Here is a 27,724-nt window from a genome sequence, read left to right on the forward strand (position 1 = left end):
CTGGCTGTACCGGAACTCACTCTGTAGACGAGGCTGGCCTCAAACTCAGAGGTTTACCTACCTCTACCTCCCAAATGCTGGCATTAAAAGGTTGTACCACCACCACAGGCGGCTGCTGCTGCTGCTGCTGCTGCTTCTTCTTCTACTACTTCTTCTTCTTCTTCTTCTTCTTCTTCTTCTTCTTCTTCTTCTTCTTCTTCTTCTTCTTCTTCTTCTTCTTCTTCTTCTTCTTCTTCTTCTTCTTCTTCTTCTTCTTCTTCTTCTGCTTCTGCTTCTGCTTCTGCTTCTGCTTCTGCTTCTGCTTCTGCTTCTGCTTCTGCTTCTTCTTCTGCTTCTTCTTCTGCTTCTTCTTCTTCTGCTTCTTCTTCTTCTTCTGCTGCTGCTGCTGCTGCTGCTTCTGCTGCTGCTGCTGCTGCTGCTGCTTCTTCTTCTTCTTCTTCTTCTTCTTCTTCTTCTTCTTCTTCTTCTTCTTCTTCTTCTTCTTCTTCTTCTTCTGCTGCTGCTGCTGCTGCTGCTGCTGCTGCTGCTTCTTCTTCTTCTTCTTCTTCTTCTTCTTCTTCTTCTTCTTCTTCCTCTTCGTCTGTTCTTCATCTTCGGCTGTCTTCGCCTTCCCTCGTCTTCCTCGCTTTTCCTCCCTTCCTCCCCTTCTCCCCTTCCTCCCCTTCCTCCCTTCCTCCTCCTCCTTAATTTTTGTGTAAAATCTATTTGGTCAGATATTAGAACAGAGTTACCTAGGCATTTCTCATTTCTGTTTTCTTGGAATATCTTTTTAATCTTTTTACTCTAAAGATTGTTCACATCTATGATCTTTTTATTTTGCAAAATTTGTACAGATTAAAAGAATTTTTTCCATTTTTTGTTCTATTGAAAATGGATTATTGGGCTAGGTGTGGTGGCATATGCCTTTAATCCCAGCACTCAGGATTATAGGCCACAAGTTTTGTGGCTGGATTAGTGTTTATGTTTCTCTTTTGGTTGCCTTCAGAGTACCTTTCTGCACCAAAGGAACTAGAACTTAGGGGAGAAGCTCTTCTTCATGTTCAATAAGTTGTGTGAGTGTTGGCCTTAACAATGCTCCTGCTGTCAGTTTATGGAGAACAGCCTTCTATCTTAGCACCAGCCTGAGTTGTTTGGGGATTTCCATTGGACCCCTTGTCCTATAAATCAACTGAGTGCAACCCAGTCCCAGTAGTGAAAACTTGTTTAGTGACAAAAGATGAACAGTTGGGGTCTGTCTTCTCCATTATTAAAAGATCTCGTTAGGATCACCTTCATATATTTTAGGAAGTTTCCACTGCACGAGATTTTCATATCATCCTTCAAACAGTCCTAATTCCAAATGTCTCTCTGCACATCCCTCCTTAAACCCTATCCTTCCTCTCCCTCCCCACCTGATCCTCCCCCTTAGTCCCTAGTTCACCCTAATTCCCCCCAGTTCATCCCAATCATATTTGAACTTTCAATGATTGATATGTGCATATTTTCTGTGTTCTCCCTAAGCTCCGGTACTGATTTCTCTTATTTTTAGAAGGGCCTTTAGTAAGTGTTGCAGCTCTGAGGGGAAGGTAATCTGCATTCCAGAGCCAGAGGATAACAAAGTCACACTGCACAGCAAGCCTCACACACGAGCTTTATTGGGAAAGACACACGACGGTTGGCTGCCCTGCTCAGGCGAGAACAGCAAAGAACTGAGTCAGGGCAGGTTTATGTATTGCTTCTTAGAGGTGGAGCTTGCAGAGTGGCGGTTGGTAGGATTTCAAGCCCTGGAATTGAGCTCAGCCTTTTTTATTCTATAGGGTGGAGCTTAGCCACTTGTGTCTGGAGGGGCTGGGTTTGGCCTTTAGGGCTGATACAGTATTTTGTGGGCAGAGCCTGATTGTTGGAGGTCCTGGAGTCAGGACCTGGCCATCATGCCTCGAGGGACTTATAACTGTTCCTTTGGAAAAGGAATTTATATGTGATGATGTGAATTTTAAAATATCTATGTGCTTATGACTATTGAGATTCAGAACATAGAAAATAAAAGCTAAGAAATAAAGGTATAATGTTTAATGATATAAGTGGCATTTAATGTACTGAATTTAGAATTAAATATGGACATATAGAAATACTAATGTAATCAGGACTAAAAACTGTCTTCTATCCTTTATTCTCCCAACTTTTGGAGGAAGAGATACTCTGTTGCTGTCATTAATTGAACATTCCTGATAATGCCTGTCCATTTTTCCCTAGCATAGACGTATATCAGGAAGTTACATGACATCAAAGAAGAGTCAACATAACAAAAAATTTAACAGTAAAGAATATGCTGAGTCCAGTTTCTACAGTGATGACTACTTTGGTAACTACAGTGATGACAACTTTGGTAACTATAGTAACCAGGAAGGAGAAGAAGATTTCTCCAGTCAGCTGAAATACTACCGACAATCCCAGGAGTGCTCAGGGTCATCATTCTCTAAAGAATCAGGGAAGAAACTGAGAAGTAGAGAAAGCCCACCAGGTGAGTTACGTCAGTCTGTCGTAGAGTGCAAGAGTCATATAGGTTTACAGTAGCATACATGTCTTAGCTCCTTTTCAACATTAGCTTATTCTTGTGGTTTCTAAATTCATGTTTCTGTACTGTGTAGACCTTGAAGCTGAATATATGCAAATGTTTCAGTCTGTATGATGTCTTAATATTTCAACTAGAAAGGGAATTCTGTTTTTAGATGTATATAACATTACAATAAAATAAATTTAATGGGGGTTGGGGATTTAGCTCAGTGGTAGAGCGCTTGCCTAGCAAGCACAAGGCCCTGGGTTCGGTCCCCAGCTCTGAAAAAAAATAAAAAAGAGAAAAAAATTAATAAATTTAATGCCAGCACACAGTTATGCTTTTCTCTGTTATGCTGTTAATTAACATACTTTTGAATGATTAAAGATGAGAATCGGGAAGCTGTTTTTATTTTGTATTTAAAATATGGCAATCATCTTTGCCAAAGAGCTGTGGACATTCTTTAAGAATAAAAATTAGAATATGATTTTCCCAGAGATTTTTATTTTATGCATATAAGTATTTTGCCTACATGTAGCATTGGATCCCCAGAATTGAAATTACAGATGGCTAAGAACCACTCTATGGGTGCTGGGAATAGAACCCTGGTCCTTTGTAAAAGCAGCAAGTGGTCTTAATCACTAAGCCATTTTTCCAGCCCCCAATAAGAATATAATTTAAAGAAAGCTCTACATTTTATCTGCTGTATTGAGGTGTGCGGTCCCTGGAGAAACCTGGGCAAGTTGCCAGTTGATATAGTAAATGAAGACATTATTACCACTATAACCTTAATGCTTTAGTAATTTGGCTATATATTCTCCATAATTTTTCCAGTCTATTTTTCCTATTTATTTATTTGAGAAGTTCCTCTGTGTAACCCTGGCTGTCCTGGAACTTGCTCTGTACCCCAGGCTGGCCCTGAACTTAGAGATCTGCCTACCTCTGCCTCCTGAATGCTAGGATTAAAGACATACACCACCATACTTCAATCATATTTTAAAATATTTATATTTATTTATGTGTTTTGTCTGTATGTATTATGTACCAGATGTGTACAGTGCCCTTAGAGGCCAAAAGAGGGCATCGGCTCTTCTGGAACTGTATTTTACAGAAGGTTGTGAGCTACCGTGGTTGCTAGAAATTGAACCTGAGTCCTCTGGAAAACCAGCCAGTGTTCATAACCACTGAATCATCTTTCCAGCCCCCATCATTATTTTTCACAACAAAAAATTATATATATTTTTATAACTTATTTTTCTTCTTGCCTATGAATAATATCCCAGTTATTCCTAAATTAACACCCACATTCTTTTACATTAGTAGATGTGCCAACTTAGTAGCTCTACCACAATTTATTTAAGCAGATCATTAGACTGGTCTGGTAGGATGGTAACTATTTGGGAATTAGTTTTCACCCAGTTTTTTCCCAAATCTTGTGATTGATCCTGCAAAAACTGTATTTATACATATGTCAGAAAGTATCTTGTCAATCATATTTTTACTTAAGAATGAATTATAGGGGCTGGAGAAATGACTCAGTGGTTAAGAGCACTACCTGCTCTGTAGAGGACCCAAGCTCTCCAAGAGTTCCATTCCCAGCTCCCACATAGCAGCTCACAACTGTCTGTAACTTCAGTTCCAGGGGATCCAATGCCTACATCTGGCTTTTGAGGATACCACACAATCATGTGGTGCATATGCATACATACATATAGGCAAAACACCCATACAATAAAATGAATACATCTAATGAAAATAATAGGTTTTAAAGGGGGATGGTTGTGCACACCTTTAATCCCAGCAGCAGAGAGACAAAGGCAAGAGAATATCTGTGAATTCAATGCCAGCCTGGTCTACACAGTGAGTTCCAGAACAAACCAGGACTACGTAGAGACCCAATCTCAAATCAAAACCAAACCAAACAAAAAGAATGAATTGCTAACCAGATGTAGTGGGCTAATGCTTGTAATCCCAGCACTTGGAAAACATAGATGAGAAGATCACTAGGAGTCCTAGGACAATATCTTGCCTTAAAGACAAATGAACAGAATTAATTATGAAAAGCAAATTCCCACAATTTAAAACATACTTATACACATACATTTTAGCCATTTGAAAAGATGATATACAATATTTATAACTGTACATATAAAAGTGCAACATTCTCTTAAATTCCTATCAGCACCAATTCTTATATTGTTTGAGCTAGAATTTAGTGTGTCCTTGTTTTGCTATTTCTTCATTTTTAGATTGTTATCTTAAGGGTGTGTGTGTGAGAGAGAGAGAGAGAGAGAGAGAGAGAGAGAGAGAGAGAGAGAGAGAGAGCGTGCCTGTGTATCTATCTGCATGTGGATATGTGCATATGAGTTCAGGTGCCCAGAGTCCAGAAGAGGATATCAGATCCTCTAGAGCTGGAGTTAAGGATCGCTGTGAGTTACCTAAGGTGAGTGTTGGGAACTGAATTCAGGCCTTTTTTTTTCTGGAGCTGGGGACCGAACCCAGGGCCTTGCGCTTCCTAGGCAAGCGCTCTACCACTGAGCTAAATCCCCAACCCCACAGTGTGTGTTCTTAAATGCTGAGCCATTCATTTTTTCTAACCCTCTTTGATTTCCTCTAATAAAATGAAACTTTTCATATATTTATTGCTTATTATAAAAGCTTATTATAGTCATTATAAAAGTCATTATAAAAGCTTACAAGTTCTGTATAACTGATAAAATATAAAAATTATGTTGTGTTGTAATTTATTATTCTGTTTGTGTTGTTTCTTTTGAGACAGGGTCTCATTGTGTAACCCTAGCTACTCTAGAACCTAGTGGTTGTTCTCTTGCCTCAGCCTCCCAAGGTTTTTAAATTGAACATCTTTTCAGATGCTTTATCTTTTGTAGTGCTCAAGGGTCTTGTGTGTGGCAGGCAAGCACTCCAACAGCATCTCACTGTGTAGCCCACTGTGTAGTCTAAAACTTGTGTTCCTCCTATCTCAGCCTATGAAGTGCTAGACTCAACCGCTGTGATACTAGAAAGACACTTTAGAATAGCATTTAAAAACAAACTAGTGAAGATATATGTGTATATATGGAAATTGTTAGTAGACATCTGCTTTGCTACAGATAAAAAAGATATAGATACCAGCGGTATCTACATCTTTCTCACAATATGAATATAAAGGTCAGTTTTCTTAAAAACAGAGAGCCTGTTAATCATCTTATCCCAAGAGGGTGAGGAGAGAGACAAGAGTGGCTCTCTAGGCACAGATACTTTTAAGCCTTGTGTCCTGTGTAGCAGACACTTCCACCTGCTGAGCAGGAAGCAGTGCTCAAAAGAAAGGGATGGGTTAACTCTCCAACTGGCTCTTAGGAGAGAGAAGGACGATTCACTATAGACTGTTTAAAAAAACAAATGTATTGGTGGCTGGCTCAGCGGTTAAGAGCACTGACTGCTCTTACAGCGGTCCTGAGTTCAATTCCCAGCAACCACATGGTGCCTCACAACCATCTGTAATGGGATCCAAAGTTTTTTTCTGGTGTGTCTAAAGACAGCTACAGTGTATGTACATAAGCAAATACATCTTTTAAAAAAAACCAACTTTCTTCTCCTCCTCCTCATCTTCCTCTTAAAAAATGTAGCTAAGCAATCCAGAGAAAGCAAGCCTTAATCAGTATTCCCATATGTTCTCTGCTTCAGTCTCTGCCCACACCCATATCCCTGCTTTGAGTTCCTGTTCTGACCTTTCCTAATGGTAGATTGTAAGTCTAAGAGGAAATAAAACCTTAAAAAATATGTTGGTACTAGTAAGCTAATAGATGTTCGTTACATTTGCTTTTCTATAATATTTGAAGTACATTTTAACTTTTCTAGGTACTGAATATCGGATTAAAAATTTTAATGTTAGTCATGGACATCTTTTGCCGAGGAAAATCAGAAGAAAAGAGCACTGTGGGGCACGAGTCATTAAAGGGCCTCATGTCTTTTCAGGAGTGGATGACTTTCAAGAGGTACTGACAATTTATTATATGTAAGGAGGAAAAGACCTCTTTCATTTAAAATCATTTGATTGCAAAGAAAGCATTGTGATTGTAATGCTATTATCTTAATAAATGAAAATTTTCAGCTAAAATCAAATGAATATAAATAAAATTCTCCCAAAAGATTTTTTCAATATGTCATGGTATTAGTATATAGGTACACACTTAAGAGACTTAGAAATTAAATGTGTATATGTGGAAAAAACCTCAATATGTGTTTCTGAGCAAAACCATATTCCATATTCCTCCTTCACTGTGCCGTCTTTCTCTTGGGACGTTTTTCTTAGTGCAGACAGCACTAACAGGTCAGGTGATGGCCAAGAAGGAATGTGGTATATGTTCATTTACTATCAGAGCTAGAAGCCTTGGAAAAGGGCGTATGCATGATCAGAAAGATGGACGTAGATACTTTTCATGCACAGTTACTCAGCAAATGCATGTTAAGTTGAGCTGAATTCTGAATGTGTGCATTTCAACAGCTCTGCCTTGGGAGTTATCTAGTTCCTGTGTTCTGTTATGGTTCTAGCTTTGATTCAGGTAGCTGGAGGTAAGGGTGAACTTTTAAATGTTCTCATTACATTTTAATATGTGACAGCACACATGGAGGACAGACGACAACTTGCAGAAGTTGGTTCTCTCTTTCCATCATGTGGATTTCAGAGGGCATGGGGTTTGGCACAAGAGCCTCTGCTTCCAGGTTGACTCCCAGGCTATCCCAGCGTGGACTTGAAAGCAGCAGCCTTGAGGAAATTACGTGCTGTAGTTAGAAAAAGTTTGTTAAAAGTACTACTGATATTGTTCAGGACTCAGTTTCAATTCCCAACACCCACATGGCAGCTCACAAACACCTATAACCCCAGTGGTAGGGGATCCGACATCCTCCTCTGGCCTTTTCAGGCACCAGGCACAGACATGATGTACATATGTACTGCAGCCAAAATACTCATACACATGAATAAAAACAAGCACATCTTTAAAAAGAAATGAAAGTGCCTGCTCTCCCAGTGGCTATTTAGATAGCAGGCAGAGGTTTCTTACTGAGTATTCTTAGAATACTGTTTAAGGGTATATTCTCAAATTTGATCTAAAAATAAAAACAACATGGAAGTTTTTGAACCCCTATGCTTATTGCGGTTTATTTGCTATAGTAAAGAATCAGAATCAACCTGGAGCTGCTGAAATGCTCAGATCAATGGTAATGAAAATTTGGAATATATAAAAATTGATATTAGTTCTAAAAAATCTAATCACAAAATTTGCAGGAAAATAGAGGGTGTAGATAGTGCAATGTGAAACTACCCCACAAAATCTCAGAAAAAAACTGTGTTCACCCTCATGTAGAATTTAGCCAGTAAATGTGCATCTACAAACAACGTGCATGTGTGTACAGCAGAGCCTGTAGAAGAGAGGAAGACAGGGCGTAGCCTAGGGAGAGCAGGGACTGAGTGCAGCAATAATGCCTTTTCAGTTCTCATGGTGAGTAAGTGCATAAAGTGTATTTGATAGTGAAAGTGTAAAGTCAATGTGAAACTCCACGACTTTCCCTAAGGGGCTAATGCTAACTGTTTAGAACAGTCGTTCTCCACCGCCCCAATGCTGTGACCCTGTAATCCAGTTCCTCGTGGTGTGCTCTCCCACAACCATAAAATTATTTTTGTTGTTACTTCATAACTGTAAAATTGCTACTGTTATAAATCATAATGTAAATATTTTTTGGAGATAGAGGTTTGCCAAAGGGGTCTGGCCCACATGTTGAGAACTGCTGGTTTAGAAGTCTATAGAGATATAAAGACTTTGGGTCTGATTAATTTGAGTGTGTAATTTTTTATTTGAAAGTTTTTTTATAATAAAGGTTAAAAATTAAAAGTTGGAGATGAAGAGGTGGCTCAGTGATTAAGGGCACTTGTTTGACAGGGGGCTTTGGTTCCATTCTCAGTACCCACATAGTGGCTCATAACTGTTCAAAACTCTAGTTCCATGGAATCTGACCTCTTTTCTGATATCTGAGGGCTCCAGACATTCACATGATATACAGACATTCATACAGGCAAAACAGTCATACATAAAAATAAATAAATCTGAAAAATTGTTAAAGTTTATGCCCAGATTAATTTGTAAGATTCAGTAATGCCACCTTGCCTTAGAGGATGTCAGTCAACATTTGTGTTTAAAAAGCTGTGAGCAGATTGGACCTGAAGAGGCCTCTCTTCCTTTGTCATCCATCATTCTCAGCCCTCCTCCTCTCTTCAACTGCTAATGTGTACCAAGCTTCTTCTGTTCCATGATAAGAACTTTCATGCTACTACTACTGTTCATTTTCCTATGTATAATAGAATGTATATATCTAGAATGTGCCGCTTTTAAGTAAAGTAACCTTACTTACTTTCTAAGTAACTCTGCTTCTTTCCTGATGCCCAGAAATAATTAGTTATCAAGAAAGTTCTTTCAAGCAGATTATTGTCTGTTTTATACCTTAATCTGTGAAATGTCCCCAGCTCCGAAAAAAAGAACCAAAAAAAAAAATCTGTGAAATGAAGATATATAATGTCACCTCTTGAAGATGCCTGTATGCACTAACATTTTAAAATGTCTGTGGACACAGACTATAACCAAAAGTTTATTATTCAGTAGGAAAATCAAGATTAAACTATATTATCAACTATGTCAGTTAACTGGCTGTAAGGAAAGAAACTGTGTATATACAAGTATGCATGTTGTGTGTATTCATGTACACATGTGTATGCATGTGAAGTGTTTCTCAGGAGCTGTGTACCTTCTTTGAGACAGAGTATCTCATTTGGCCTGGAGCCTCTTGATGAGGCTGGCTAACTGGCCAGGGAGCCCCAAGAATCTGCCTGTGTCCACCTCTCCAACAGTAGAATTATAGGCACAAACCACTATGTCTGACTTTTACATAGGCTCAGGGGCTCAAACATAGTTCTAATGCTTGTGCCTCATTCACTTTACTGACTGAGCATCTCTCCAGCCCAGAGAATTTCTTATGAATCCAGGAGCATGCAGGAGCCCATGGGAAAGGACAAACTAATCAAATTAGGAAGAATGAAGAGTCACTGGATTGATTATGTTCAAGAGATAGTTCATGCTTGAAAAACATTGTTTTATACAAGTTATGAGTTAAGTAATTACACTTAGCCTGCTTCAGTGATGTACTCTGCCTCCTTATTCCCTCTGACACTTAGGGCAGAAGTTGAATAGGAAGTGGAAACTGCGGAAACAAGTAGGGGTGGGAAGTTTCTTCTTCTGTCCTTTCTTCTCATAAGAAAGGGCATGGACACCACAATGTACAAAACCTCTCATCCCCACCATCAGAAACATGTGCTTGTAGCTTTTTTTTCTCTTTTTACAGCTTTGTGTGTTTTCTTCCTGGGTTGTTCTCCTCCTGTCTCCTAACAATATCTTCTCTGGCTCAGCTCAGCTGCTCCTGTCTCAGGTGTCACTAGCTGTCTTCTCTTGTTACTCTGCTCTCCGACCCTACTCTTCTGTCTCCTGGGACTTACTCTTCACTACCCCTGAATCTTACTCCCTTCTCTCACCTCAGCCTCTGCTGGCTTTTTATATCCTCTCGTGTTCCCGGAATTTTAGGAGGTATTTGACACTGAAGGCCATAGAGTCCTTTAAAGAGCGGCTCGGCACACAGACTAAGCACTGAAGTCGGGAGCTAAGTGATTCAGTCGTTACCTTTGCCTTTGCTTACTACTGTCAGTTGGCTTAGGTTTTTGTTCCATGAAGTACTATGAGCATTTCTTGTATCCTAAGGTTGTTTTTCTGTAACATGATTTTATTATGTCTGTGTAATAGTCTACTGCCTTAATGCATGATACCATCATTTTTTTGTATATGTTTTGTATATGTTTAGAGTTTCCCAGTTTAAATGATTTTGCAGTAATTATTGTAAATAAATTTTTGTGTCTGCTTCCCTGTTCTTAGACTAATTCTTAAAAGTCAAAATTCTGTATTTAACAGTGACGTAGTGTTTATTTTTGTGGTGTTGGGGATTGGTCCCTTGGACCTTCTGCACCACTAGGTGGGCTTTGGTACATGGAGCTGTAGCCCTGGTGTCAGGGTGGGTGTTTTAAAGTTTTAAAGCTTATGACAATATCTGTCAACAATACATGAGAACCTATATTTTATAGCACCTTTGCCAAACTAAGTACTACTATGAAATTTAAAGTCTTTTATAATTTTATTTTTAAAATACAATCAAAAGAAAAAGGCTTTCTTGCAGCCAGTAGTAATAATAAACAAGACTACCAGAAGTATATATCCCCCAGTTAAGTGAGTAGAATCAGTATGTCTAATCTTGATTACCATTATAGACAATTTATACTGCTCTCCTGATTTATGTAACTGTATTTTAATACCTATGATATTTCATATCTTACATTCAAGTGAATTTTTTCTTGCAGTACAGCAAACCGGGGAAAAAGTGGAAAGTCATGACTCAGGAGTTTATTAACCAGCACACAGTGGAACACAAAGGGAAACAGATCTGTAAATACTTCCTGGAAGGGAGATGTATTAAGGTAACGTAAAGGGTATGATAGATCCTTCTAACGTTCAAGTAACCTTCAGAATTTAGGGATTCTCCTTTGGGGAGTGTTTTTTTTTTCTTTCATTGCTTGTAGTTGCAATAATGCTAGGTTTTTAAAATGTACCATGCATGAAATTACTATATATACAAGCTCATTTAATTGTATTCTGAGACCGCAACAATTGACAAAAAACAGATCTTACTTGACAGTTACGTTAACATTTGTGACAGATAGGGTTGTGGTTGTCTGACGGTGGGCTTGGCAGATGCGCTAACCTTTGTGAGAGAGAACAGTTGCAGCTTCTGACAGTGTAACATATGTCTTCATGGTCTTGGTGATACATGGTAGTTTAATCTTTATAGCTGACTTACTAATGAGTTGTTGCTAGACATGACCTCAAGAGGTTAAATAAATCCCCATGCCACAGCTAAAAATGGTGGGTACTGCTGGGACACTGGCAGAGTCCTGAGGCTGTTGCATGCTTGGGGAGGACTTTGGAGGGATTATCTGCATCGTTTGTAGCTTAGTATCTACAATTAAAGATAATGCCCCACCATGGAACACATGGAGAGACTATAACAATTCTTTCTGTTTTGTTTGTTTAAACAGGGAGATCATTGTAAATTTAATCATGATGCAGAATTGGAGAAGAAAAAGGAGGTCTGCAAATATTATTTACAGGGATATTGTACCAAAGGAGAGAACTGCATTTACATGCATAATATCCTTTATAAAAATTGTGTATTAACCAATGTACTGATTTTCTTGATGGGGAGGGAGATCACAGTGGCACACTTTTTTTTTTGCACCGTTTGTCCTTTAAAAGAGTCCCTATGATATTTAGATATCTAGGTATCTGACAGTATACCTCATTTCTTTGTTAAAATATAATTTGTCTTAGCCAGGAAAATACAAATGCATTGTTTTCAAATTTGATATCATCCTTTAAAACCAGATACTAAATTCTGTTTTTAAAAGTTTCTGTTCTGTTCTTAGGGTTTCATGCCACATGTAAATAAATAATATTTTACTTCATACAATTTTATTATATGCTGTTGCTGTTTGTTCTGGCTGTTTGTTTATATGTTTTTTGTTTTTGAGACAGAGTTTCATTGTATAGCCCTGACTGGCCTTACACTCACTGTATTGCCTAATGCTGCCTTGAGTTCCTGGCCTTCCAGGGTTAGAAGTGTATGTCACCATGACTTTCACCATTTTAACTTCACTCAGTGAACCTAAACAGTAATGTTAAGTAATAGTGATTGGGGCAGACATAATATTTGCCTTAACATGTTTTTTTTAAAATAAAAGTAAGTGTATTTTACTAAGATGTTTACTAAGTGTTTAAAAAAGATTTTGAATTTATTTTTGTTTTTTGCATTAGGCAGAATTAAACAGATGATTTTCCTCTCTTGAGTTTGTCATTCTAATTTTGTTTTGAGTGTTGCTGTTGTTTTTTTTTTTTTTTTTTTTTTTTTTTTTGAGACACTGTGTTGCCCTAGAACTCCAGAGGCGGTAGGTGCCAATCCAGCCTTGAACTCACAGAAACCCACCTGTCTCTGCCTCTCAAGTACTGGGGCTAAAGACTTGCACCATCATGCCAACCTGTCAGACTTCTTTAAAAATCACACAGATATTTCTCAAATGCACTTCATCCCAAAATAGTAAATTTTTACTACATCAAGATTTTTTTCTTTAGAAATTTTTCTCTAAAACTTAAGTAAAATTAGTCTGTGGCTTTAATTGTGTTGAGGGCTTTTTGTTTTGTTTTATTTTATTTTATTTACCCAATGTTGCCCTCCTTCCTGCCCCCCCATGAGTTCTTCACCCTATCCCCTCTCCCCTTTGCTTCTGAGAGGGTGTTCCCCCATCCACCCGCCCACTCCACCTCACCCTGCTAGCATCCCCCTTCCCTGGGGTGACAAATATCTACAGGATTAAGCGCATCTTTTCCCACTGAGGCCAGACAAGGTGGTCCTCTGTTACATATGTAATAAGAGCAACAGACCAGCCCATGTATGCTCTTTGGTTGGTGGCTTAGTCTTGGGGAGTTCTGAGGGGTTCGGATTAGTTGATGCTGTTGGGGTTGCAATCCTCTTCAGCTGTGTTTTTTATTTTTAACATGACCTACCCAAACCTCTTTATTTCTTTTATATCCTTTGCAGGTATAAAAATTTGTCCTATACAGTTTTTTTGTTCTCTATAATATTTAATTATAGGAAAGGAATGGCACCTATCTATTAAAAGACAACAGTATTTTCTATAACTGCTGTAATTGCTTTAAAATACATGTGTTTTAGTACAACTCTTAACCTTCATTGGCAAAGCTTCTATTTGCAGTAGATGGTGATCACACAGATGCACAAGGAGTCAAGGTGCAGAGTGAGACTGGAAGGCGAGGCCTAAGTGGGGCATGCATGTCCTCTCCCCACCCGAAGCTCAGGGGAAGCTGGAAGAGTAAGCAGAACAGTATTAAGAGCCAAAGGAGATGACTATAAGGCAGCAGTGTTTTCCATACATAGCAGGGCCGCTGCATGTATTAACACAGAACAGTTGTGACGGCAAGTACAAGATGTGCTGGCTCAAGCCATGGAGAGGGGAGATGGGCAGGAAGTACCACCCCTAGCTGAGGAGCTCTGGGCAATTGAGAGCAGCTAGGAGAGAAAGAGTCAGTTTGCTTTAAAAGTGGTCTTCTTGGTGGCAACCTATGCTCCAGTTGAAGGTTGCACCCCAAGAATATATGGACAGCACACAGTAGACTTGATGATTTGATGATTTGCAGGAGGAGGAACACAGAGTTGGGTAGATAGAGAAGGGAGTGTGTCTGAGGAGAGTTGAGGGGTAAATATTATCAAGACATTCTGAATGAAATTTTCAAAGAACTTATAAAAGTGAGAAAAGTAAAAGTATGTAGCTGTAGAATAAGTTTAATTTTTATGTTTTGAATTATTAAAATAGTGAGTTATTAGGTTTGGTTACAAATTCTTCACTACAGTAAATACTAGTAGACTTGTATTGATTTAGCTTTTTTTATTGTTAAGAAGACTTAAATGAGATATATTTTCAACAAATTTTAAGAAGTTGTAGCATGTAAATGTTGATTGTAGGTACAATGGTGTATAGCAGATACCTGGGCTGATCATCTTTTAACAGTTACTTTTCTTTTGAATGAAAAAGATTAGACCTTAGGCTTTGGATGATGGCTCAGTAAAGTGCTTGTTGTGCAAGCATGAGGAAGCTGAGTTCAGATCTCCAGCACCCATGTACAAGTTGGGTGCAGTGTCATGTGTGTATAGCCTAGTGCTAGGGGATGGACAGAGACAAATAAATCCCAAGAAGTCTCTGGCCAGCCAGAGTGATGAGCTCCAGGCTCTGTGGTGAACCATGTCTCAAAAAGTAAGGTTGAAAATGATAAAGACACTCACCGTTGACCTCTGACCGCCACATGCACAGGCAGATGTGCACACACAGATCCATACACACACAATTACCCTTGATTTTTACTTGATTTGTTCCTCAATATTTTTGTTTATGTGAATTTCCTTGCAAGTTCTATCATAGCGGAGCAAAGTGCTACCAAGGAGACAAGTGTAAGTTTTCTCATGATGATCTGACTAAAGAAACAAAGAAACTTTTGGACAAAGTGAGTAGTGTTTTTACACCATTGATTATTTGTTAGATCTGTCCTCATATTTTACTTAAACCATATCTTATAAAGAATATTTTATTAATTTGCTAAAAAATTGAACTTTTGTAGGTTTTGTCCTATAAATATAGTTATAGTAAAATAGAATTGTTGGTCTAAGAATTTGAGAATATTTTAATCTGATACCTATTCTGACAGTAAAAAATGTTTTTACTTTGACCAATACTCCAAATTGTTATAAGGGATCAGGTTTTTCTAGATTCTTAGGCTTTTATCCAAAGATAGAAAATAAGGGCTCACACAAAGTTGCTCAGGTAGAGTGATAATTATTTTCAGAGCAAAGGACAGTACAAATTGCAGAGGGAGGGTACTTGTCAGGACTGAGTGGGCCACATGAATGGGGTTCAAGAGGAGAAATGTAGCATGGGTAGTTCTCTATATTGTTTAAATTTTTGCCTACATGTATGTATGTGTACCACAGGTATGCCTAGTGTCCTTGAAGGCCAAAAAAGAGTGTCAGGTCCCCTGCATATAGAGTTACAGATGTTTATGAGCTGCCATGTAGATGGGTCCTTCGGAAGAGTGGCCAGTGCCCTTAACTGCTGGCCACTGGTCCAGCCCTCAGGTCTCTATTTTGGTTTAGTTCATATAATAGCTTTTCTTTGCTCATGTCTCTTCCCGTAACACACCAGATTTCAATCCTATATACATCCAATTATCATAAACATAAATAAGATGATAAACAGAGTTCTCCCTCAAAGTTTACTTGAAAGACAGTTTGCTTTGATTTGCATGTACCTAAAACCAGTTGATGCAGAATCACCCCTTCTATTTTTCATATTAAACATTGAATAAAAGCTGTCTAAATTTGATTGTTACTAGGAGTAGAGAAATCTATACTATTGTTCAGAGATGAGAGTATATGTGGCCAAGCAGATGGAAATTCTAGGGGTTTTGAGGTTGCAAGTTTCTTGTTTGGAGATGGGTATGGGTATGTATGTGTAATACATGCAGGTAAGGGAGCTAGGCTGTTAAGTGCTGAGAGAGAGAGACAGAGACAGACAGACAGACACACACACACACACACACACGGAGAGAGAGAGAGAGAGAGAGAGAGAGACTGACTGTCTCTGTGTGTCTGCGATGTGTATAAAAACAAAAAGGGCTCTAGACTAAATTATCTCCTATGTTTGATTGCTATAAAACCATTCTGAAATTTGTTCTATATATTGAAAAGAGTTACCTATTTCTGATTTATTTAAACTTTAGTGTTAATTTTTTTCTTTTTAACAAAAGTGTCATGCTGAAGTCTTTAGTTTTAACGGTGAGGAAGAAAGTCCTTCTGAAGCAGTAACCTTTATGATTGTTCAGGTGCTGAATGCTGATGAAGAACTTGTAAACGAAGACGAAAGAGAATTAGAAGAACTTAGAAAGCGCGGCATAACTCCTCTCCCCAAACCACCCCCGGGAGTCGGGCTCCTCCCGACCCCATCAGAGCATTTTCCCTTTTCTGATCCTGAAGACGATTTTGAGACAGATCTTTCTGATGATACGAAGAAAATTCCATCTCTTTTTGAAATAGTTGTAAAACCTACTGTGGATTTAGCACATAAAATTGGGAAGAAGTAAGTTAAACCATCAAAATGGCGGCAGTTTCCCCTAAATCTTGGCATTAAGATACCAGCACGTATTCCGTGTCACTCACATGGTTAAGCGTAGGCAGAGCAGCAGTTGCCTGCCTGGTGTGAGGTCGCCCCACCTCTTTTCTCTGTGCTCTTACCCTTCTTTCCTGCCCTAGTGGTTTTCTCTGCTGAAGTTTTGCACAGCTTCAGATGTTTGCCATACAGTAACTCAAGGGGCACTGCCAGGGAAGTGGGTTTGACTTCCCCTGCTGTGATCTTGCATTTTCAAGTGATTGGTACTGTTTCCAGTACATTTGGTTCTTTCTGAGGGCCTTTCCTTAAGGTATTAGAGGAACACCTCTGGATAAGCTGCATCCAATATAAATTTTCTAACCAGGCCATTCCAGCCCTGATTCCATCCTTTAGTGCTTGTATACCCAGGTCTTCTTCTAATCCTAAATGCCCAGATGTGGTAGTAAATGTGCTTGTCGTGTCAGAACAGGAGTTCTGTGAGGTATGCTGGTTAGTTTTTGGTCAATTGACACAATCTCCAGTCATCTGGGAACAGGAAACCATAGAGAAAAGGCCTCCATCACACTGGCCTGTAGGCAAGACTGGAGGAACATTTTCTTGATTAATGATTGGTGTGGGAGGACCCATCCCACTGAGGGTGATGGCCCCCTGGGCAGGTGGACCTGGACTGTATAAGAAAGCAGGCAGAGGAAACTATGGGCAAACCAGCAGTAGGGAATGTTCCTCCGTGGCCTCTGGTTCAGGTCCTGCCTTGAGTTTTTGCCCTGTTTCCTTCATGATGGAATGAGCTATAAGATACAGTAAACCTTTTCCTCCCCAGGTTGCTTTTGGCTGCAGTGTTTATCACAGCAATAGACAGCAAACTAGGATAGGAGGCTCAGATAGGAGGATTGTGAATTTAACGCCACTCTGGGTTATATACTGAGACCTTGTTGCAAACTTTAAGAGGACAGCAATACCCACCATTTTGCTCATATTATATGTCATATTCTAATCAGTAAACTGAGAGAAAGATGCACATGCATCATTATACACAGTGGGAGACTCATCACTGGGCAGATTCTCTCAAACCAAAATGAATTGACAAAACAGATATGATAATAAATAAGTCAGAATAAAGGAAGCCTTATATATGCCAGCAATATTGGCAGTCATGATCAGCATTGTATGTTTAGATAGCAGGACTTTAATTTGGTTATAAAGAAGTCAATGTATAGCCAGAAAAGAGAGACTCCGAGTGATTGGATTCAAGGTGACTTTTATTTCTCTTTGTGCTTTTTTCCCCAAATAGCTGGTAGTGAGCAGCAATTAAGAAAACTATATCTGAAATGAATCAGGAGACATATGCATTTCTACCTGCCAATGACATGGAATATTTAATTTCTTAAATACATAGGTTTCTAAATGAGCATAAAGGATCATATGTAGATAGGGATATAACGTTTTGTGTCTTTGTTTTGAACTGAAAATGCTGTTTGTCTGTCTGTTTGTTTGTTGTGCATCTGTAGACCACCAGCATTTTACAACAGTACCTCTCCACCAGGACCACAGTATGAGGAAAGCAGTCACTGTCCACAGCATATGTACAGTTCTGAGTCAAGTCCAGGTCCTGGATCTAATATTCCTCAAGGGAGTGACAGTCCTGTGAGACACCCAGGCTCCCCTGGACACCACCCATGTATAGGGCCTCCTGGTCCACCAATGCAAGAGAACCCACCTTTGCTACCTGGTTCATCTGAAGTTGTAGGCCCTCATAGCCAAGCTGGAGGGCTTGTTCAGCTGGATACACTACCAAGTATGGGTGGAGCTTATCATTCCCCAGGCTTTCCAGGACACGTGATGAAAGTCCCCAGAGAGAGTCACAGCTCTACAGCTTCATTGTACCAGCAAATGCCTAGTGAGATGCAGCTCAGTGCCGACTCTGAGTGCCTGCAAGGCTCGGCTGAAGTTTATGATGATTACTACCCACAGCGTGCTGCACACAGCTTTCAACCACCCGATAACTCTGCTGGTAAGGTTACTGATGGGAGCAACTAATTTCTTACAAAACTAACACTTTGTTTTCATTAAAAGCATGTATTTTTAAGTTAAGTAAAATTGATGAAATTGAAACCTTGAAATGTTTTCAGTTTCTTCAAAACAACAGAAACAAAACTTGAGCTAACTTTTGAAGCAGTAAAATTTTCAATAATATTTAAAAACAAAATTTTAAACAAGAGAATTTAAGTTTTAAAAAATAGTTATTTGTTAGGAATCCAATGTGGTGATTAGGCTGCTCTGTCTCTTACACTTTGGTGCAGTTTGAGCTCACAGTGTCGCTTGTGTCGTCTGTAGATGAGATGTGGCATGAAGAATTTGCACAGCAGCAGCCTCCCGGTGCTCATGACTCTCCTCACCTTGGGAGTGGGCCTGATACCAGCAGCACTTTAAGTCACTGCCCTCTGCCTGCTTCAGGGCTCCCTCCTGCTGTGCAGAGAGCTCTTTTCATCCCATTGACTCAGAGATACCAAGAGGATGAAGAACCAGCTGGCACCCAGCCTCATAGAGCATCAAGCAAGGAAGAAGGTTAGTAGCTTCATACCTTTTGAAATCGGTTAGAATGTGAAAAAGAGTTTCTGTGCCCTGTCCATGTCCAGTGGACTTTGTAGCCCTCCCCAGAGAGTTATCTCTGGCTGCAGTTATAGGCTTCAAATAACCGTGGCAAAAGTTATGTTTATACACAAGCATAAATAAGACAGTAAATAGATTCCCTAAAACTTTACATGAACAATACAATTTACCTTAACTGTGCATGTACCTAGAACCAGTTGGTGAAAGATTAGCTCTTCTGTGTTTCATACTAAACACTGAGAATACACTTGAATAGAAACATTTAAAATTTATGATAACTAGAAGTGGGAAAATTGGTACTATTGTTCAAAGGTGAGAGTACGTGTAGCCACGTGGGTGGGAGTCCCTTTCAGTGATTATACTAAGTTCAGAAATAGTATGTGTTTGTAATTTTAATAAAGGTCAAATATGAATGCTTTGTTTTTAACCATAAGCTTCTGTCTCTATTTAGACGATACAGTTAACTGGTATTCCAGTAGTGAAGAGGAAGAAGGAAGTGGTGTCAAGTCAATACTGAGGACATTACAGAAACAAACAGGAACTCTAAGAAATCAGCAACACCCTCCCACAGAGCTCAGCATCCCTACTGATCCAAGACTTGCTAAAGAGAAAAGGAAAGGAAATCAAGTGGTTGACCCAAGACTCCGGACTGTCCCAAGGCAAGATATTAGAAAGCCGCATGAGTCTGTCCCAGTGGATCTTAGACTTGTGTGGGATCCCAGGAAATTCAGAGGGAATGGAGGTGCTCCTGGGGGCTCTTCAGCCACTGGAGCAAAGTTTGATTTGCGTCATACAAGTGCTGGTGCAAATCACAAACCCAAAAGAAGAGATGATGATGATGAAGATACAGAAAGAGAACTGAGAGAAAAAGCCTTCTTAATACCTTTGGATTCTTCACCTGGCGTAGTCCTCCAGGATCCAAGGTCACAGTTAAGACAATTCAGTCACATTAAAATGGACATTATTCTAAACAAACCAAACTTTGCAAAACACATTGTGTGGGCTCCAGAAGACTTACTTCCAGTACCTTTACCCAAACCTGATCCAGTATCTTCAATCAATTTACCTCTGCCCCCACTTATAGCTGACCAGAGGCTCAGTAGATTATGGAATACAAAAAGTGATCATCAGGGTACCCTGTCCCTTGATCCAACTTCAGCAGCCAAAGCCAGAATGAGTCTAACACCCAGAGAGGGCTGCTTAGAGCAGTCTGGAGACTTACACAGTTCAGGAGGTAAACTAGGAGATCCTAGGCTGCAAAAGAACTTTGATCCTAGGCTTCACAGACTGCCCAATACAGAGTCTCCTCAAGGGGCCATAAAGGACTCGCATTCATCGAGGAATGCTCTGCCCTTAGCCAGGTGGAACCCTGCTTTGTCACAGCCCTCAACAGCAGCACCTGTTACTGTTGCTCCTGTGACTCTTCCCTTGTATGCCCCCAAACTCTCTTCAGACGGCCTCCCACCAGGAACTCCAAGTTCAGTTCTGAGTGGCATTAGTTTGTATGATCCTAGGGATAAGGGTTCATTGTCTGCAACAGAGCTGTCAACCATTTCTTCAGGAGAAAATACAGAGAACCAGAAGAAAAGTGGTGTAAAAAATAGTGATAAAAACCAGCCTTCCCCTGGAGAAGTGACCCTTCCACAGAAAACTACTGCAGACGTGGAAGTCTCTGTTGATGGGCCGGCTGATGTGCACACAGATGTCCTCAGCAGTGCTGATGGGGTTCAGGCCCCTGCTGTGCACAGTCTTCCTATTCAGGCCTTAACAGGCTTAATTGGACCTCCATACAGTGATCCGAGGCAGACAAGAGAGCCAGGACAGGCAAGCCCCACCCCAGATGATAATCCTAGTAGAGAAACAGATGACAAGTCTCTGAAAGAGGTTTTTAAGACGTTTGATCCAACCGCATCACCGTTTTGTTAGCTGTTGTGTAACTAAGCTGTTCTCACGCTATCACAGTTCTCTGCTGTTTTGTAACTTGTTTACCTCGATAGTTTATTTATTTTTTAAATTATAAACATTTTTCAGCTGCTAGTATCAGAACCACATGAACTTATATCCTCTAAAGTCTGTGGTATTTTATATAATATTTTTATAACTTCAAGAGACTATAGTATAGAAAAACATGTTAGCTTTAGTAAAAGTATTTTTATTGTTAAAAGTGAACCATCATGAACTCAACACTCAGCCTGAGTATATGCCAGTTGTCTTTCTTAATCATTGTTTAGGTTAACAATTACCACTTTTATATGGTTGTTTAGTTTCAAGCAATATGATATACATTACTTTTGAGAATCAGTATTTTAACTAGGATCCTTTCTGTCAGCACAAAACTGATTAGTGTGTAATGCCAACTGCTACATAAAATGCAAGGTGAAAACATTCAAAACCATAATTAGCTCAGCTCTTATTTCAGGGCATCAATTTATTAGCATTGGCAATACTGTCTGTGTACATGAAGCACTTGAATGTTGTATCTTTTAAAAGTATTTTATTGTACACTATCATAGAAGCTGAAGGACTATAAATAAAATGTTTTGCTATAGTAAAAAATTTCTAGGTTCTCTAACAGAACTTTTAAAATTTAAGTTTTCACATTAAATAGTTATGAGTTTATTGCTGTATCACATTGTGATATTTATGTATTTCAGTGTTTTGTCTTTAGCAAATAGTTTTTATCTCTTTCAAATGATGTAACTGCAATATTTGTGCTCATCATGACTGTGTTAAAAATTCAATTTTTAACAGAATTTTCAATGTGAGCCTGTAGTAATTATTATGCTGATAATGTTTTAAATGTCTAGATTATATATTTTTCTTGCATAGCAAAAAAATAAAAATAAAAAATACAAAGACAAAAACTACCCCACTGAGATGGCAGGTATATTTCACTGTATATGGTTCCAATAAACAACATTTTAGATCTCACACAACTGGTTCAATAACAGGGATCACCTGTGTTTTAATTATTTAATGTCCCCATACTTTAGAACTCTGACTAGAAATTGTATTATGCGTTCTTGTGTATTCACTGCAGTGCATAGGTAAAGGCACCTGTGTTTATAATGTAACTCAAACTCAGTGTTACACTGGTGCAGTCTCTTGAACCTCTGGTGACTGGTAGTGTTTGCTGAGATGGCTCCAGTAAATCATTGAAAAAGAGAATTTGTTATGAGACAAAGGAAGCAAAAAGGCCAGTCCTTGGTTAGAGAGAACTCTCACAGAAGCAATTTTCACAGTTCACAAAATGTTTTTGTTTCTATTTGTTGTCTAAAATGGCTCTGGATAGCAGGGTAGAGTCAAAGATACTGTTTAAAGTCACATAAATAGAGACTCTCTCCTCACTGTTCAAGTGGACGCTACTGTTAAACAAGAAGTCAATAAAGTAGATAAAATGGACAGAAAAAATGTAGTCCAAAGTAGTACACTTTTCTCTCTTATCAGAATTTTTTAAAAAAATCAATAAAATAGCTAAATTTAAGTGAATCAAAAATTGTAACAAATTTTTAGTTCCACTCATGCATTTATCCTTATTGTTGAATTAGGAATACTTCTAACACTACAAGATAATTTGCCTTACACAAAACTCTCAATGAAAGCTCTCTTTGTAATAACTTCTAAACCCTACTTTTAAAAATTAATTCCAATAATGGGATATTTGTTTACTCATTTCATTGTCATCGTTCCTTTTCTATTGTGAAGAGGTTCCAGGACCAAGGCTACTTTTAAAAAGTAAATCATTTAATTGGGGGCTTGCTTAAATTTTGGAGGTTTAGCCCATTATCAGCCTGGTGGGAAGCGTGGTCAGAACGTGGCAGGACTCAAGGCCTTGGAGCACATCCTGGTCCACAGGCCAAGAGAGAGAAAGTGGGCTTGCTTGGCATGGGCTCTTGAAACCTCAAAGCCCATTCCCAGTGACCACACTTCTTCCAACAAGGCCACAGCTCCTAACCCTCCTTATTCTTCTCCAATAATGCCACTCTGTGATGACAGAGCATTCAAATATATGAGCCAATGGAGGCCATTGTTCAAACCACCACCCTTATTCATGGGAGTGTCCTAACGTGTTTTGCAAGCCAATTTTATCTCATAAACTGATACTACAGTTTATATTAAAGCAATGTTTAAAATAATGCTTTTGACTTGCACCATTATTTGGGATTGAAATACTAGCTTAGGGTATATTGTTCAGAACCTGTCAACATAGAATTCTTTTCTTTTCTTTTTTTTTCTCCCCCCCCCCACCCCGGGGCTGGGGACCAAACCCAGGACCTTGCGCTTCCTAGGCAAGCACTCTACCACTGAGCCAAATCCCCAACCCCAACATAGAATTCTTTAATTCCCCTTTCTGACTTTCTCACAAAAATGTAATAAATACCTACTTTTCCCAGTTAGTAAGCTCTTCATTAAGGTGGATTGGTGTAAAATAAAGAAAACTTTCCCCAAAGGCTTAGATATTTGAATAGTCCCCAGTTGGAGCCACCGTTTAGGGAGGTTTGGAGAATGCGGCCTTGCTGGAAGAAATCATTTGTGGCTGCTGTGAGAGCAAACAGCACTTACCTCCTTTCAGTTTGCCCATTTTATGCTTGTCTTTGAAGATAGGAACTCTCAGTTTCTCAGCTTCTGTGACCATGCTTACCTGCCCTAATGGACTCTGACCCTCTGGAACCACAAGCCAAAATAAACCCCTCCTTCTAGATAAGTTGTCCTGGCCCTGGACTTCCATCACAGTCACAAAAAAGTAGCTAACAGTTGTTATTTTTAGAATTCATGGAGTTTGGTGTCTTATTATTGCAGTAAAAAGTTGCATCCTGTTCTTAGAAGCTACACTTTCACAGATGACAGAAACAGCTTGTATCTGAAAAGACTGAGTGGGCTCCTCTGTTGCGATGCCACTTGGACCTTCATGGTGGGATCCACGTATTCATTTTGGTGTTGAATAGAGTACAAATCAGGCCATAAAATTGAAACAGCAGCAGACCATAAACTTGTCGACTATTTTGCTGTATCTTGCTCAAGACTTTATTCTGAACTTTGAAAACAAACCAAATGTTGAAATGGTTTCACATTCTATGTTATTGACTTCATTTCTGTATGGAACCTCCATGTTTCCCACCCTGCACTCCAAACCCCAGAACTGGGCCACAGTGGAAGGAGCCACATTATGTGGTGATGTATGCTTAGGTTTTTTTTGTTTGTTTGTTTTGTTTTGTTTTGTTGCTTTTAACTTTCTAGGACTTGAGACCTTAGCACTCCTGATAGTCCTATTTATTTTAAAGGTGGGAGAACAGTTGAGTAGACAAACCTTTAAACTGATTAGTCACAGAACTAGAAGGACAGAGAAGTTTTGAATGACTCAAAGTTTAGAGACGAAGTCATTCTTTTCTGATTGATTTCTAAACATCATCTCAATGTCTAATTTCTTATCTGTGAGATATAAATAATTTCAGTTGTTTAGAGATTTGTGGTAGGGAGGAAATCATTTTTGTAAAGTACTTATAAATACAAATTTGCCTTGCGAATGTAAGTCACAGACACAATCTTACATTCCTATTAGGGTTACTAAGTTAAATAAAGTTCCATAATAACCAGGCATGACCTGTTTGTTTTCCCAAGGTTATGAAGCTTTAGATGTGCACTGAAACCATAAGAGGAAAGTTGCCTGAGGAGTTGTTTCAGAGAATTTTAACCCACTAGGTTAGCAAGTGTTTAAATGTTAGTGTGTAAGAAACACAGAACTCTCAACTTGATTTGTAATTTGTCATAATCTGATCTGTCTGCTTTATACAGGATGGATATTGATGGAAGCCACCAGTTGCTTTGCTGCTGGGCCATGCTGTATGTCTGCTGAAATAGCATGTGAGGGTGGACGGACATCTATTCAGTATGAAGGCCATTGGTGTTTAAAAACAACAGAGAAACTGACTGGGAGGTGGGCACATGACCACACCGGTTACACATGAGTTACTCATGTTGTAAATGTAAAGCATGTAAAGAAAAATGAATATATACTACTAATGCATTAAAAATACTAGCTCTTCAGGTGACCAGTCCCCACACTTCTGACTCACTGTTGATTTGATATAAATAGTTCTTGTTTCCTTCAGTGCTGGAGATGGAACCCAGGGCCTCAACATGCCAAGCTAGAGCTGACAGTACGCTGCACTCCCCGGCCTTCACTGTGGATTTAAGCAGCTTTATAAGGATATTAAGGTTGGAAGGAATAGTGAAATTTGCATTTTGTTAGTATCTTATCAGAGGGGGTCGATCTGTAATTTATTATAAAGAAATGAACATATAGAGGCTGAATGTTTAACGTTTTTTCCCAGACCTCCTTTGCCATCATGCCGTGGAGTTGTCAGTGATGCTCGTGTACACGCTTTTTACATCGGCATGCAGGAGGGTGTGGCCACCCACTCAGTTCAGGTAAAACATCACCTACTTCATTTTTCAGGGTTTCTCCCAGGTGCTCATGGAGGGGGCAGTTAAAATGGGATAATGTTTTTTTTTTCAAGAAACAGTATAATATTTTCTAATAAAAAAAATGACAGTCATTTGGGGGCTGGAGAGATGGCTCAGCAGTTGAGAGAACTAAGTGCTCTTTCAAAGGACCCAGGTTCAGTTCCAGCACCCACATGGCAGCTCACAACTGTCTGTAACTCCAAGATCTGATACCCTCACATAGACATGTAGGCAAAGCTTCAATGCACATAAAATAGAAATAATTTTAAAATGTTTTAAAAAGAAATCGTTATTTGTATATTGCCAAAATTTAAGACATTTTTACATGTTGCCCTAGCCACCTCACTCAGAAAGGGGCTCAGCATAGACTCAAGGTTCAGGGATCACACGGAGTTTCAGTGCTTGCATGAGACCAGGGTGTCTCGTGTCCCCTGTTCATAAGGGCTCTGATGGAGAGGACAAGATGTCCAGACTTGGCGATCTGTTTGCTCTCAGATCCACAAACACCATCTTTGTGGACTGAAATCCAAGTTATCCCTACTCAGGACAAAGTATCTCATTTGAAGTTTCCAGTGTTATTGTTTCATTTCCCCACATTGTATGTCAAATTTTAAGAGAAATCGTGGTTACACTATTTCATTTGGGAAGGTTTATACACACCAATTTATCAGAATAACTACGTTGTTAACTTGTTCAAAGAGTACAGCCAAGGGTACACTTTGCTGAACTCATCAACTATAACATTAAGAGCTAACCAATCACTTGGAAAAAGGCAGAATTATGAATTTTTAAAATTTAGTAATTAGTTTTCTAACTGGGATTTTCCGCCATGGCATTTCTGTAGTTTTTTGTCCTGGAATCTCTATCCTCTGAGTTTAAATTAGAAGCATTCCTAACAGCATGCATCTGGGAGTGAGCTGTTTGGCTCTAATTCCAGCATTTAAAGAGGAGCCTTGTGCACATGCAAGTCTAAAAGGAGCTCATCCTCCTACAAAGGAGGCACCATTGCACCGCTCTTCAGCAAGTCCTGTTCAGAGACAGGGTGCCTTATGTAACTAGCGATTAGCTGCATTGAAGGCCACTGCCTGCCTCTGACTTCATTCCAGGACGCCTCTGCTACACTAGCTGGCAGACATGTCTATCCTCTGCCATTGTGACGTCATGCCATCTGCAGAGTTTGCAGTGGAGAATTACACAACCAAACATAATGTTAAGTTGATGGTTTTGTTTGGCTTTATTCATTGCTGTTCTTGGATGTGTGCAGCACACAGGCTATAGGTTGACTAAGCCTAGAAAATGAACTTCAGGAACTCTCTGGGATCAAAATGGGATCTCACTGCAGCAGGAGATGCTTTGCAGCCCTCCAAGGTCAGGGAACATTATAAGATGGTTTCTATTCAGTGGTCATGTGCTCATAGCCTTATGGGAGCCCACAAGAGTACTGATTTAATTGTTGAGAAGTTAATCTAAATAAGAAACTGCTTTGTTGAGAGCCAGCATGGTCTGGTTCTGGTGCCTCTCTTCTGTCTGAGCAGTGCCATACAGCCTGTAACTGAGTATCCTGTCCCACGTCTACAAGATGCTAATTTATTCACTCAGGAACAGTTGAGGGACTGGGGAGTTGGCTCAACCCTTGCTGTTACAGGGGTGTGTGGAGCTGAGTTCCGACCCATAGCACCCATGTGAAAAGCCAGCCATGGTGCCTCCCACCTATAGAACTGGCACTGGAGAGGATGAGGCAGGAGGATCTCCGGAGCTCACCGGTCAGCTGGTCTTGCTGAATTGGTGTAATGGCTGCATCATATTCAGTACTTCACCATACTTTTCTCCATGCTTGGTTTTCATAGTCCTACCCATCTTTCTTGATGTTCCTAGGGCCTCAGAGGAGGTGACACAGATGTCCCCTTAGTGCCAAGCACTCATCAGTCACTTATTCCAAGACTTTGTTAGTTATGAGTCCCTACTTTGACCATTGCCTTCTGCCAGAATAGGCTTCTCTGACCAGGCCAACATGTATACTAATAATCTGTGTGTGTAAACACAAATATTTATAAGGCAGTTTAACTACATGTTGGCAAAACATCAGTAGTAGATTCCTTATAGGGCCGCTGACCCACATAAAGTATTGACCAGCTCTACATACCAGGCACATATTCTGTCCTGTGGAACAGTTCTCAAATCTAGTCAGGAAACAACTGGTTACTGCCTGAGCATTTATGTCACCATCGACCAGTAGG

The 27,724-nt window shown here is 39.5% G+C and overlaps 1 protein-coding gene across 4 annotated transcripts in view; it reads left to right on the forward strand.

Annotated features, from left to right (window-relative positions):
• Positions 1 to 22,474, forward strand: part of Zc3h6 (zinc finger CCCH-type containing 6) — a 49,053-nt gene extending 26,579 nt beyond the window's left edge. For 2 of the 4 annotated variants that reach the window (XM_032904187.1, XM_032904188.1), the window contains exons 4-12: positions 2,238 to 2,500; positions 6,392 to 6,528; positions 10,986 to 11,102; positions 11,721 to 11,832; positions 14,645 to 14,754; positions 16,129 to 16,382; positions 17,921 to 18,423; positions 18,747 to 18,977; positions 19,474 to 22,474. In XM_032904187.1, the coding sequence (XP_032760078.1) occupies positions 2,238 to 2,500; positions 6,392 to 6,528; positions 10,986 to 11,102; positions 11,721 to 11,832; positions 14,645 to 14,754; positions 16,129 to 16,382; positions 17,921 to 18,423; positions 18,747 to 18,977; positions 19,474 to 20,948 (3,202 nt within the window). In that variant the 3' untranslated portion in view covers positions 20,949 to 22,474. Of the gene's footprint in view, positions 1 to 2,232; positions 2,501 to 6,391; positions 6,529 to 10,985; positions 11,103 to 11,720; positions 11,833 to 14,644; positions 14,755 to 16,128; positions 16,383 to 17,920; positions 18,424 to 18,746; positions 18,978 to 19,473 lie in introns of all 4 variants that reach the window. The other 2 variants (XM_032904186.1, XM_032904189.1) reach the window with 2 other exon arrangements.
• The last annotated feature ends 5,250 nt before the right edge of the window (positions 22,475 to 27,724 follow it).

The sequence above is a fragment of the Rattus rattus genome, chromosome 5 (assembly GCF_011064425.1).
Source record: "Rattus rattus isolate New Zealand chromosome 5, Rrattus_CSIRO_v1, whole genome shotgun sequence".
Classification (NCBI taxonomy): Eukaryota; Metazoa; Chordata; class Mammalia; order Rodentia; family Muridae; genus Rattus; species Rattus rattus.